This window comes from Tinamus guttatus, unplaced genomic scaffold (assembly GCF_059628265.1).
Source record: "Tinamus guttatus ecotype Peru unplaced genomic scaffold, ASM5962826v1 Tinamus_guttatus_pri_ptg000088l, whole genome shotgun sequence".
Lineage (NCBI taxonomy): Eukaryota > Metazoa > Chordata > Aves > Tinamiformes > Tinamidae > Tinamus > Tinamus guttatus.
The window spans coordinates 603,461-615,835 of record NW_028288622.1 but is presented as its reverse complement, the minus strand read 5'-3'; the positions used below and the strand labels follow the sequence as shown (position 1 = coordinate 615,835).

Here is a 12,375-nt window from a genome sequence, read left to right as displayed (position 1 = left end):
AAGCCTCAAACCAGAAAACAGTTTATCCCACAATGGATCATAAAAGAAACAGAGAACAAAGCTTTTCTTCAAGACATAATGCACTGAAGAGCCAAGTCACAAGCTGTCCAGAAAGAGAGGTGCAGAAAACAGTGAAGCTGTAACCTGAGTAAAACTGTGTTGTGACAGCACTCAAAAGTGGACTAATGTTAATCTAAGAGTTCAGATTCAATACCAGTTACCTGGACTAGCCTTATAGGGCACTCTAGATAGACCTCAATGTTACTCCAATTGTTGCAATTCTTATACAGAACTTGTATAGCTGATTTGTAATAAAGTGGGGTTCTGGTGTAATGCAATAATGATTAAAGGAGAAAACTTTTTTTGTGATATATTTTGCTGACACGAAAATTAACAACGCATGAACAGTTCTTGAAAAATAATAAAAACATAGTCCCACAGAAATGTTCTATATTTTAACACTTCCTCTCTAACAAACTGAACTGCTTTTAAGTTGGTTCTTCAGCTGCATCCCATGACCTTTTTTGTTCAGCTGCTTTGAACAGCTTACTCATATCAATCCATTCCTTGCCCTTTTAAAATCCATTAAAAAAAGTCTCGCCTTGCCCTTTTCTTGTTGTAGTTTTACAAACTCCTCTGACCAAACCTTTGCCCGGTATCTTCTTAATGTTATATATGGTTAGCAGTGTGGATTCTCTGTTTTAAGCCTTCACAAAACCTTCTAGCAAGTCTAATAATAAAAGAGGAATCATCACTAGAAGAATATTTCTCCTTTTGATATTCTGATGCTTGAGACCGCATCTGAGAGTCTTAGCTCTGGCCCATCCCTGGGCACTTTTCCTACATTGTTTGCATTAAACTGCAGTGCATCATTATACATTTGGATTTCTGCAAATTTTTGTCAAATGTATATTATTATTAAATATTTAGTTGCAAGTGTCAGTCAAGAAAGAACTTTATAATACTAGTCAACTTTTGATACAACAAATTCCCAAAGCTATTTCATTTAATGCAAGCTATATTAAGGAAGATTTAATCATAGAGTTGTAAGGAAGATCTGCCAAAACAAAACAAAAAAGTCTTCACTCTGCTTGAGCCTAACCAATTAAATATAGATATGCTTAGTAATTACTGTAACAAAAAGCAAATTATTCTAGGCAGTTTCAGATAAGAAATCTAGATAAGTCATATGCAGAAGAATACGTTTCAGAAAAACAAACCAACACATATACTTACTCATCATCTTTTCACCTAGTACATGAAGAATTTCCAGTACTAGCCAATGGATATCCAAATGGAGATGTAAAAAATGCCAGGATGGAGGAAAGAGCTATAATTAAGAAAAAAATACATTATCTATAGATCACTTTTTTTAGCGAATTTGTGATGCTACTAAGGCACATGAATGCGGGCATACAGTCTGTAATGTTACTGATATCTGCAATCAAATCAGCTGTAACATACAAACATGCCATTCAGTGAAATGAGCTTCCCAACAATTAATTTGTCTGTAGACCATGTAGACTACAAAGTCATGAAGACTTTGATCTAAACTACAATTCATCCACAACATCTTCGTTCAGATTTTCCAGATTAAATGCATTTACTTATCCTTTGCTTTCCAGCAAAGTATTAGGGGGCACATGAAGTGTGCTAACAGTGAAGTATGCACTTAGAACTCCAAGTAGTTAATATTCTCTTCCCTTAAGATTGCTGAAAACACTTATTTCATTTCCTGCTGACAAGACAAATGAACAGAAAGATTCAAAATGCTGTTCCTCAGTGAATCATTCCTCTCCAGATATTAGTTCATACAATCAAAGACTGAAATTCCTTTTTTTTTATTTCCTCAAATCAAGAGATTTGAAGTTAGAGATTTGAAAGCATTAGTTGTCCAGACCTTAGTGGTGTATATACTTTACAGTGTCATATGTTACAGTACCTTCTTCCATATTTGCACTTTTCTTTCAATGATTTTTTTTCCTATTTAGAAACACATTTCAGAATATAAAGTGCCCCTTCTATTGGGGAGGTCAGAAATTCTAACCATTATCATGGACAATCACTGAGAAATTTGTAACATGTTATACTAACTCAAGTCTACCTATTTACCTGTAATTGCTATCATCTGTATATTATAGGAGAAATTTTAAAAGAAAGAAAGTATAACAAACAATGAAAGAGTAAATCAAGAGCTCTTTAGCTGTTTCTGAAGAAGGAAATGGCACTTAAGTTTAAAAAGGGGAAAATTAAAAAGCATAAAATCATTTTCTTTTCTGAAGAAACATTAATTCTTATTCAATTTCACTTTTTCAAGTCAAACACATACAAATAAATTTAAAATTACAACAGTCGTCAACCTTTGCCTGATGTTGAATGGTAAATGCCGCCAGAATACTACTAGGAAGTTCATAAAGGTGACCAATTTGTAGGGTCAAAGAATGAAGTTCTTCCACCAACAAAGATGGTAGTTGGGCTTCTAGTTCTTCATACGGGTGGAGCATTCCGTCATGTTCTGCTTTAGGAGGTTCCAGATACCTGAACAGACACACACAATCAGAGAACATGTGAAAAACAGCTAGACAGAGCTCAATACATAAAATAAGTAAACTGCATGCAACTCTCACCTGAAGACGAAAACTTTCACATAATGCAAAAACTCAATACACTGATGCCTGATGCTGTCTGCTTCTGAGTGCATGTTTGCAGCTTGACCTGAAGTAAAAGAAAAGATCAATAGCTTAAAGCTGACTTGTCCAAACTGTGATTCATGAATCACATGAAGCCATCTTTTTTCCTGAATCCAGGTTTGGGGCAGGGGGAAGCTGCAGGTTAGGTGAATTTTCTAGGGGCAACAAACCACTTCCAAAAGCCATCTTGCCAGAGGGAACTGTAATTCTTTAATCTTATCATCAAAGGTGCATATCCAGATACAGAGGGAAGAGAAGGTATCCAAACCCTCCAGAAAGAGGGTAGAGGCAAGCAATCATTACCAGAACAAACTATTCAGCCCTACTGCTCTGCTCCCTGTCTGCTTCCCAGAAGCCTTGAGAAAAGACAGCAGTATGAAGCAATTTCTCGGCATCCTTTTCTCTTGGGGAATTTCTTAAGCAGATGGACTGATCTGGAACCTTGCTTTGTCACATCTTCCTGGGAAGCACTGCATTGTGGTACAGCGCATTTGCACAGTGCCTTAGCTACCTTAAGCTGGGTAATGCTAAGAGCCTTTTATTTGTAGTGCAGTAGCCTGCTTTTTGCTTGCAGGGTGCATCTTTTCATCTAGCTATTGTGACTGTCTCTGCCTCTATGGTGGTATTTTTCCTGCCCCTTGTTGCTTCCTGCTGTTGTTTTCATGGTGTTACCCTCATCACCTTGTACCTGCAAGCCCGAATACCTTTGCTAAGGCAAGCTTCATGGTAAGCAACTGCCACTGCTGTGAGAATCACCCTTTACATCCCTCCTTTTTCCTTCACCTTAGCTGGTCACTTTTACTTTCCATTCGAGGAAATCAAAACCTCCAAAGTTCCATAAGACTGATACCAAACAAAATGTATAATATTGATATCTATATCAACATACACAAAGGAATATGCACAACAAATATACATTGAGCTAAAAAACAAACTTGATTTTCAACTCTGACAATAGCCCATTTATCTGAGATACCAATAATACTTACCATCACACTGTCTGTTCATTTTAAATATTTGTATCCTCACACTACACTCTTACTACTACCCTGCTTGAATAAATAGACAATTGAGGCACAGATACATCAGTGATTTGCTCTAAGTGATAAAAGTGGCCAGGTATAAAGCATAAAATTCACATCTCATAGGTCCTGGACATGGCCTTGAAATGCAGAAATGCTTTCTGAAGAGGACTCTAATCAGGTCCGATGGTATTTAAGCAGGATAGATAGTTTTTATTCAGCCTGCATTTCTCACAGTTTGGTGCAGGAGCACGTTTATACAACCCATTTCCCTCGGTTTATCTGAGTTTTGCAAACATTTGTATCGGTTTTGTGCCTGTTTTACATGCACCTTCAAGTATTAATCCCTGCTTGACGTTACAGAGTTAAAGCACTGCTTCACCAGAAAAATCATCATGCTCATTATATTACATTATTAAGGGCATTTTATACAACAGCCTACTTTAAAGTAATTATTTTTATAGTAAAATAAAGTTGCTAAAACTCAGGTATGGTTAAAGTTGTATGCAAAGTTTATTTCACAACTAACATCATATATGACCTAGCTGAAACAACCGCAATATTATCAGTAACAGCACAGAATCCAAACTCGTGCTATACAATTAGACCGGATATGAGTATTATGCATCCTGTGTTACAGAATTGGGCATGGAGAAGAGTTCATATTTTTTGACATTTTTCCATATAACCTTTACACTGATTTTAGTTAATAAACTATTTAATAAACTTATTTGATAAATGAAGGAACAAAGAAAAGAACCAGGCAGATGTTTAAATTTAAGGAAGAACAAATTAAAGAACAGTTACTGATGTCCAGATATGCTATGAATGCTTAAGTATAATTTAAAATAGTTATTCCATTTAAGTATTAAATCTCAACTAAAGCCATACTTTTAAGATACAATCAACAAAAGCATATGAGAGAATCTTACTAGTTCTTCAAAACAGCAATAGAAACGGCATAGTATGACAATTTTAAGCCAAATTAATAACAAAAGGGTATGAGAATATCCACTTGTGCTCTTATAATACGACCAGTTTATTTGTAACAAGAAGATACTACAGACAGGGTGCATCTTGGATAAATTACTGAATTTATCCACTTGCTGAGTAACACAGCCTTCAAACTCACAATAAGCCCAAGGCTGCAATAATCTTTCAGAAACAGACTGCTTCTCACGCACTAGTATTTAATTCAAACAAACTGTTTTGTACGGCTCCTATTTCATTGATCCTATTGCAATGATAAATAACTGTAAATAACTTCTAACCTAGGCAAACATAACTAACTTGTTTAAATGTAAGCCAAAAAAGTGCTATAGTGGTAAGAAAGAATCTAATCAATTACCTTTATAACTAGAATAGCTATTGGGAGTTTTAATGCAAGTTCCATTTTTAATTAAATGAGTAAATAGATTTGCCAAGTCCTGCCTTGTCAGAGACGTATTATCTTAGTTCTTATCAAGTTAACACAGCATTCCTTACCGAGGGAATAAAACCAGAATTTTGACCTATGACTTTGCTACACAGGAAGATCCAATTCCAAACTGGCTCATAACGCTTTCAGCTGGCATGGTCACATATCTATTTTCACATTCAACTTGCATCAATTTGTTGCATATGTTATTACACCTACTGCAGGTTTATAAGGATTATATAATACATATAATGAAAATGTGGTCAGATGTCTACCCATGTAAAGTGATATGTGTTAAACTTACTGAAATCAGACGAACTCATCTGTACTAGGTTTTCCAAACTGTGTATCTGTTGCCTAATTAGAAAGAAATAAAGGTTTATGGCTTTTATACAAATGCAAGGTATTTAATAAAAAGAAATGCAAAGCAAGGAACACATCTGCTCTGAGAAAGCTTACAAAAATATAACTTGAGTAAAAGAATTTGAAGACTACATACATTCCGTGTGAAACAATAATACTAGTCAGCATTTTGTTTGTTTCCAGAACATAAACAACGATAAAATTAGCTAAATACCCAAGTGAGGGAAAAAAAAAGAAAAACACAATCAGACAAACAAAAATCCAACACTCAAAATTCCTTACTGAGCGCCTGTTTTGCAGATTTGCTCCCACAAATATAACTCAATCTCCCTCACATTTGACTCCCAAACAAACTGGAATGATAGCCCTCATAGCACACACTGAGCTCATTCACTTCTGAAAGAGTACTGGGAAATTTTGCCAGCTGCTTTCTACTTTTTCTGCTTAATATGTTCTACTGCTTAACTTGAGCACACACAGTTAATAACAACAGTCAAAGAAGAAAGCATCTTTGCAAAAGGTAAAACTCCATTTTGGAGCGGAAGAGACACCATCTTTATAGAATTTGCTGCTAACAGGCACTGCAAATAACAGATTTATTCTGCCATATTCTACAGCAACTAATTTTCAAGTAGTCATCAAGTATATTCTCCACAGAGATAACAGGACACTAGACTGAACACATAAAAAGCTCAACTGCACAAGGATTTGAAAGAAAAGCCTAACAAACTTGCTAAGCTCAATTTATAAAATACTACATAAATTGAGGAAGGAGCTTTCTATCTGCTATGGTCCATACAGTCTAAGCACTCGCTACTGCACAATTCAAAATAGGATGCCCAATCCAGAAGAGAGGAAGAGAGTGGGGAAGGAGTAAAACAAGAAAGAAAACAAAAACTAGAGTAAACACACTTTAAAACTATATCCCTTAGCTTTTCCTAGCTTTGATAAAAATCTACCTAGGACTACTTTCAGCTATTTAGCTTTTACAAATGCTGAATTTCTGAATGATTTTTTCAACTTTTTCAGCTGTGTAGAATGCAAGGAAGTCTAAAAATGGTTGACTTTATCTAAGGGGACTGTTGAGGCTGAAAGTTAGAGTGTGTCAGAACGGGGCCAGGAGGACCACCCTGACCCCAAAACAGCAGCAGAACTTGTACTTTCGCACATGATTTCTACACTGTAGAAATAAGCTTTTCTACTTTCAGTTACCAACTGCTCTATAAATGAAGTGCTCCATTTTATGATTAAACAAATGAACTGAAAGAAAGAATATCTTTGCAGAGGGACCTGCCACACCAAAAAACAGCTTAGCAACCAAACTCTCACAGCCAAGAGTCAGCTCATGTCCATAATTTCTGCCACTTGAATGGTTTTATTACTAAAAGCGATTGCAACATGTACAGCTTGAATAACTCTCTCTCTCTCTACATATATATATATATGTATATATATATATATATATATACACATACACACACATATATATAATGTCCTATATTTGTCTCCACTAAAATTAGAAGAGGACTACAGGATGGGTTTCTTTGTAAAAAGAAAAAAAAATATTCCAAAGATCAATTACACTGCTGCCTGATTACCCAATCAGTTTATTCTTTGCTAATAAACTGATCAGAGAGGATGCTGAAATGCATACAGTGCTTTTTATTAATTGAATATCTTCCTATCTATCAAGTAGAGAAATACAACAAACAACCAAGTAAAAATTTGCTTTAACAAGCCAAACGAAATAACAGCAGTTTCCAAAGCACTTCCTTTCATTTATGCCCTCATATTCCAATAGGCAAACCCAACTGATGACATTCACACCATGCCCTTGGTCACACCATCAAGTAGTGGAAGAATCCACTACAGTCAAAGGAACTATGGAATATTTCACATATCCACGTATTGCACAAAAGCCCCTTTTCCAACAACCCTCTTAAGTGCTGTGCATCCTGAGGGTTATCAGTAGCAAAGCGGATTATCAGTGATCTGTATATTTGCACTGACCAGATTAAACATCTGCATTGAATTAGCCAAACACTGAGCAACTGTATCTGAGGAGATTGCTGAAGCTATCCTAATTCAAACAATCAAAGAAAATATTGCATCTAACATTTACAGTATTTGATTTTTAACTTCTACTTTTCTTTACTCACACACACAAAAAAGGTCGGGAGGGGACACAACGCTAAAAATAGTATAAAATCATTTAAGGAAATCTGACAAAGTTTATTCATATACTCTGAAGCCACACAAATAATATTACTCTGCTTTCTAAATTAATCACAAAATTGTTTAGCAAGTATATTTATAAACATGCTGTAGCTGTCTGTAGCTAAGCTATGCACTGCCCTGCTTCAAAATATATTAGTAAGCCACATAATATTACACCTCTACAATACATAATTTATTTCCTCCAATAATGTCATTTGTGTGTTTCCCACCACTTATCAGAGGATTACACAGATAACAGTTTTTTAGATACATGACCCACAGTCTTTCTTATTATCTGGAACTTTTAGATGTTTGTTAAGTTCTTTATGTAAAGGTGTGCAACCGCTGAAGTGTATTAATCACAGAATACATTAATGACATCTTACCTAAGTAATCCAAAGAGAAGCCCACAGGATTCAACTAATGCCGTTTCAGTAACCCACTGAAAGCCAAACATTTCCACTGTATCTTCCTCATAGTCATTTGGAGAAGGATCTAGTGTCAGCAAAACTCTAAAATAAAATAAAATCAGGCTTATTACCAAAGAATTTATGAACAGTGCTAATGATTCAATGCCTACAGTCTTGTATCATTGCTTTTTTATCAAATATTAGTGGTATAGTCTGCAGCAAGTCTTAGATGCTATTATCCAACAGTGGAATTTTTCTAGAGTTTTGTCTAGAAGAGTTCTACTAAGACTGCAACACATCATTTACACCACCAAAGATGAAGTTCACAAAGCTAGGACCCGGACCCAGGCCTGTAAGAACTCAAGGAAAAACTGATTTGGAGACCCTGTCAGCATTCTGAAACACTCAAAACTTGTGGAAAGATCATTACAGATGTAGCTCAACACAAACGTACCTCTTAAGAGACCCACTAGCTAAATAAGACTCTGAAGAGAAGCTTCTCCCTCCATTTTGGTTGTCAAAAACACAGGAAAAGCAGGACAGCTTGGAGTGCTCTTTCTCCACTTCCATTGCCATCTCCAAGCTGTCAGTGAGGAATAGGGGCGTGAAAGAATCCATATAGTCATCATCCATGGCTTCCACTTGTTCTAGAAAACAGAAGTAATCAATAAATAAAACTCAATATTTTACAAAGAAATTTTTCATTATTACGTTACCAAACCTGCACCCCACAGATCAGCATGGTTGTAGTGCGAAAACAGCAGGGGAGCTACCATCAAATAAAGAAACAAACAAAAACAAAACAAAACAGACATGGTTCCACCCCTTGGCACACGCTGCAGCTCTGTGCAGAACTGCAGTTTGTCTTCCCCCACAGCAACTGGTTCAGGGAGTTAAATGAGCAAAACCCCTAACCCTACAAAGGGACAATACATGTGCATTTTCAGCTGGTTCTCTGGATTGACCAGTTATGGGGTCAGAATACCACTAAGATCAAAAAAGAGGTGGGGATGCAGGCCAAGAAAGGGAGCACGGGTGAGTTGGCTTCAGCAATATCTAGTTCAGAGTAATTCAGTTCGGAGTAACTTAGAAGTTCCTGAAGGCCTCTTTGCTGACAGACTTAGTGTTACAGCAAGCATCTACCTCTTAGACTTTGCGCATAGGCCCTGAAGCCGCGTGTCCGCCGAACCCACGGCCCCGTCCCGGCACCGCGGCTGCTGTCGGCGCCCACTTTCGACGTGACCCTTGATCACGGACACTCAGCCCTGCCTTCGGGAACGGCAGCAGAGCAGCGTTGGGCCGAGCGCAGGAAACTCACTCGCGGCGTCTGCCCGGCGCCCCAGCCCAGGCCAGGACGGGGGAATAAGGGCGGGCGGCGAGCCCAGCGCCGGCCACGAGGCACAACAGCCCCACGGGGCCGCCCCGCCGCTCTCCCCAGAGCCGCACACAGCGAGCGCGAGACCGCCCCGCGCGCTACCTGCGCCCCGGTGACGCCGCCGACGCCGCCGACGCCGCCAACGGCCCTGACCAACCGCCGCCGACGCCGCCAACGGCCCTGACCAACCGCCGCCAACCGCCGCCGCCAACGGCCCTGACCAACCGCCGCCAACCGCCGCCGCCAACGGCCCCGGCCAACCGCCGCCTTCCGCCCCGCACACTTTTCCGCGCGTCCCGCGCGCCGCCGTTACGCCCGCACTGCGCAGGCGCCGCGGCGCCCATTGGCCGCCCCTTCTCCTCCTCCTCCCCCGTCCCGTCCCGCCCCGCCCCGGCCGCGCGCGCCCCCCGCGGCCCCGGCGCCTCTGCCCGCGGGAGCCGCCGCGTCCCCGGGCGGCCGCGCGGGGCCCTCCCGTGCCGGCCTCGTGCCCAGCTGCCCCGCACTCCTCCTCGGCCCGCCCCGCGTCGGTCCTGCGCTGTGGCTGCCCCTGTCCTCTGCTTGGGTCTCCCCCCTTGAGGGTTCTGTGCTCTGCTCTCCTCCTGATCCGGGGCTCACAGGGTGCCCCTTGCCCACCCAGCCGTCGTGGGCTCGTTGTGGCCCCCCAGCTCCTAATAAAGCTGCCAGATCTCGTTGTTGCTTCCTAGTCTTCCTGTTTCTCTGTCAGCCACCATCTTGTTGGCGGCTTGGTCCATTTCAGCCTCTCAACTCCCTGCAGCAGGAGCTGGTTTTCCTCCTTGTCTCCCCTCTTCCCGGTAGCCCAAGCACAGACCCATCTCCCAGCCCTTCACATAAACCCTTCATCCCTCTCCATCCTTCAGGCACCCATTTCCAGAGTAGCAATGCTCCTCACACACAGGAAATTGTGCTCGCACATGCAGAATTTGGGCTAGGTACCACTATTTTTGTTCAGTAGAATCGCTTCCATGTTTAGGGCAGTTGGAGTAGGAGCCTGGGAGAAAGTCCTAGAGCCTATACTTGGCATAACTTCTTAAGATACATACTGTGCAATGGTGTCTCCTTGGTCTTTTCAATAGTTACTGCATTATTTTGCATTGCCCTTGGTTAGTTTAATTTCAAAATGTTCTTAATGCTCTTCCCCCCTTTTTTTTCTTTCTCTTTTTTTAGTGTAAATTAGCAGCAGCGCACTAAACTTTTCTTTCTAACAGGAAAGTTACCATAAAAAAAAGTTCTGCTCTTGGTGCCACAGCCTGCTGTGAAAACTCAGCTGTGATTAAAAAACCTCCGTTCGCTCTTGTGTATGCAAGAATCCCTCATTTCCCTCTCTAAATTCCTGTCTAATTAAAAAAACAGTACATCATGGTTAAATAAAACTGTACCCAGGATAACCCTGATTTCCATATGCAGATTTATCTGCACTGACAGCCCCTCTCCCTCTCTTAGTCTCTGCGAGCTTTTTTTTCCTCTCTCTCTCCCTGCCTCCCTCCCTCCCTCCTCTCCCTCTCTCTTTCTCTTTATTGCATTGTGTCTGAATGATTTTCAGGGCTCCTTTATTTTTTTCTCTCTTGCACGCACATGCTAAAATAACTAGACAAAGATGCAAGGTGTTTGCTGCAGTCCCTGTCTCTAGGAAGAAAACCTAAGAAATCTCATGATTGTAATGCCACCTTCTTTGATCTTTTATCTTTTTTTTTTCTTTCTTTCTTTTATTTTTTATTTTTTTATTTTTCTCACCAAGGCTCACTGACTAAACTTCCCCGGGATGGGGAAGGAAAAGGAGCTGGAAGGAAATAGGGCTGAAGAAAATGCCCTTGCAGCAGCTGCAGCCAGCGGTGTGTGCTGCCCTGCCAGATGTGCTGGGGTGCCTGGGCTCCTTGGCACCAAAAGGCAGCCAAAAAACATTGGGAGACAAAAGCTGCGTCCTCAGAGATCGTTTTCTTTATTTAATATGGCAGCAGGCGCCGTGTGTGCGGGAAAAGCAACATGCTGGATGTTGAGTCGGACTTCTTCCTAGGATGAAAGGATGTTATCTATCCCGTGCTGAGGGGGAACTGAGGTAAGAGAGCCATTCGTCCTGCTCTTTTTCCTTAGTATCTTTCCTAAGCATTTTTTTGAAGCAAGATATGTTCTGTGTGTACATAGCATATATATATGTGTTTGTAGATGTGTGTAAATATACACACGCACACAAGCTGTATGTATGCCGAGAATCATTAAGTGGATTTTTTTACCCTGCCATTACCTCACCCGCCAAAAGTTAATTCATTATGATTTTCAGAGCTTGTCTGAAAGGGTCATTCTGTGATTTTTTTTTCCCCCCCGAATACATTTTTTGTTTCTAGAGACGACTTCAGCAGTGACATCATGGTCGACCACTGATGTTAAAACTGATTTGCAAAGTCTTAAAAAAAAAAAAAAAAAAGCAACTTTGTGATAAGAAATTGCGCTAGAGATTTAAATGCTGTTTTTTCAGTGGTTTTCTAAATACTAGAACTCTTACTAAAGCAAGAGCAAGATTTTTTTTATTCTATCACAGAAGCAATGAATGCTGCGTAATTAAGTACAGTATTTAATTTGGCTGTTGTGAAGCAAAAGAATAAGGTAATAATTTTTATTGTACTAATCAGACTCAAGATGTTCTCTGTGTTAATTGGGTTAAAAAAATTGCAGTACTTATTAGAAATTCTAATTTCACAATGCAGCACTGACAATAAGCTCAGCCAGTGAATTATTCACATCTTTAATTTGCTCACTTAATGACAGTGTTCTGTAATCAGAGTGCAGAGACTGCTTCCTATGCATTATGTATGACGTTCAGGACTTAAATGCAGGACATTATGAAGCCTCTCAGTGGCTCAGTAAT

At 39.9% G+C, this 12,375-nt stretch overlaps 1 protein-coding gene across 1 annotated transcript in view; it reads right to left on the bottom strand.

Moving 5' to 3' along the window:
- The window catches only part of MMS22L (MMS22 like, DNA repair protein), an 81,853-nt gene extending 73,101 nt beyond the window's left edge, over positions 1-8,752 (bottom strand). Inside the window, exons 1-6 of the mRNA XM_088520410.1 lie at positions 8,574-8,752; positions 8,096-8,221; positions 5,434-5,486; positions 2,628-2,715; positions 2,361-2,538; positions 1,237-1,330 (exon numbers count right to left, since the gene is read on the bottom strand). Of these exons, the coding sequence (XP_088376536.1) occupies positions 1,237-1,330; positions 2,361-2,538; positions 2,628-2,715; positions 5,434-5,486; positions 8,096-8,221; positions 8,574-8,752 (718 nt within the window). The remainder of the gene's footprint in view (positions 1-1,236; positions 1,331-2,360; positions 2,539-2,627; positions 2,716-5,433; positions 5,487-8,095; positions 8,222-8,573) is intronic.
- Positions 8,753-12,375: the final 3,623 nt, after the last annotated feature.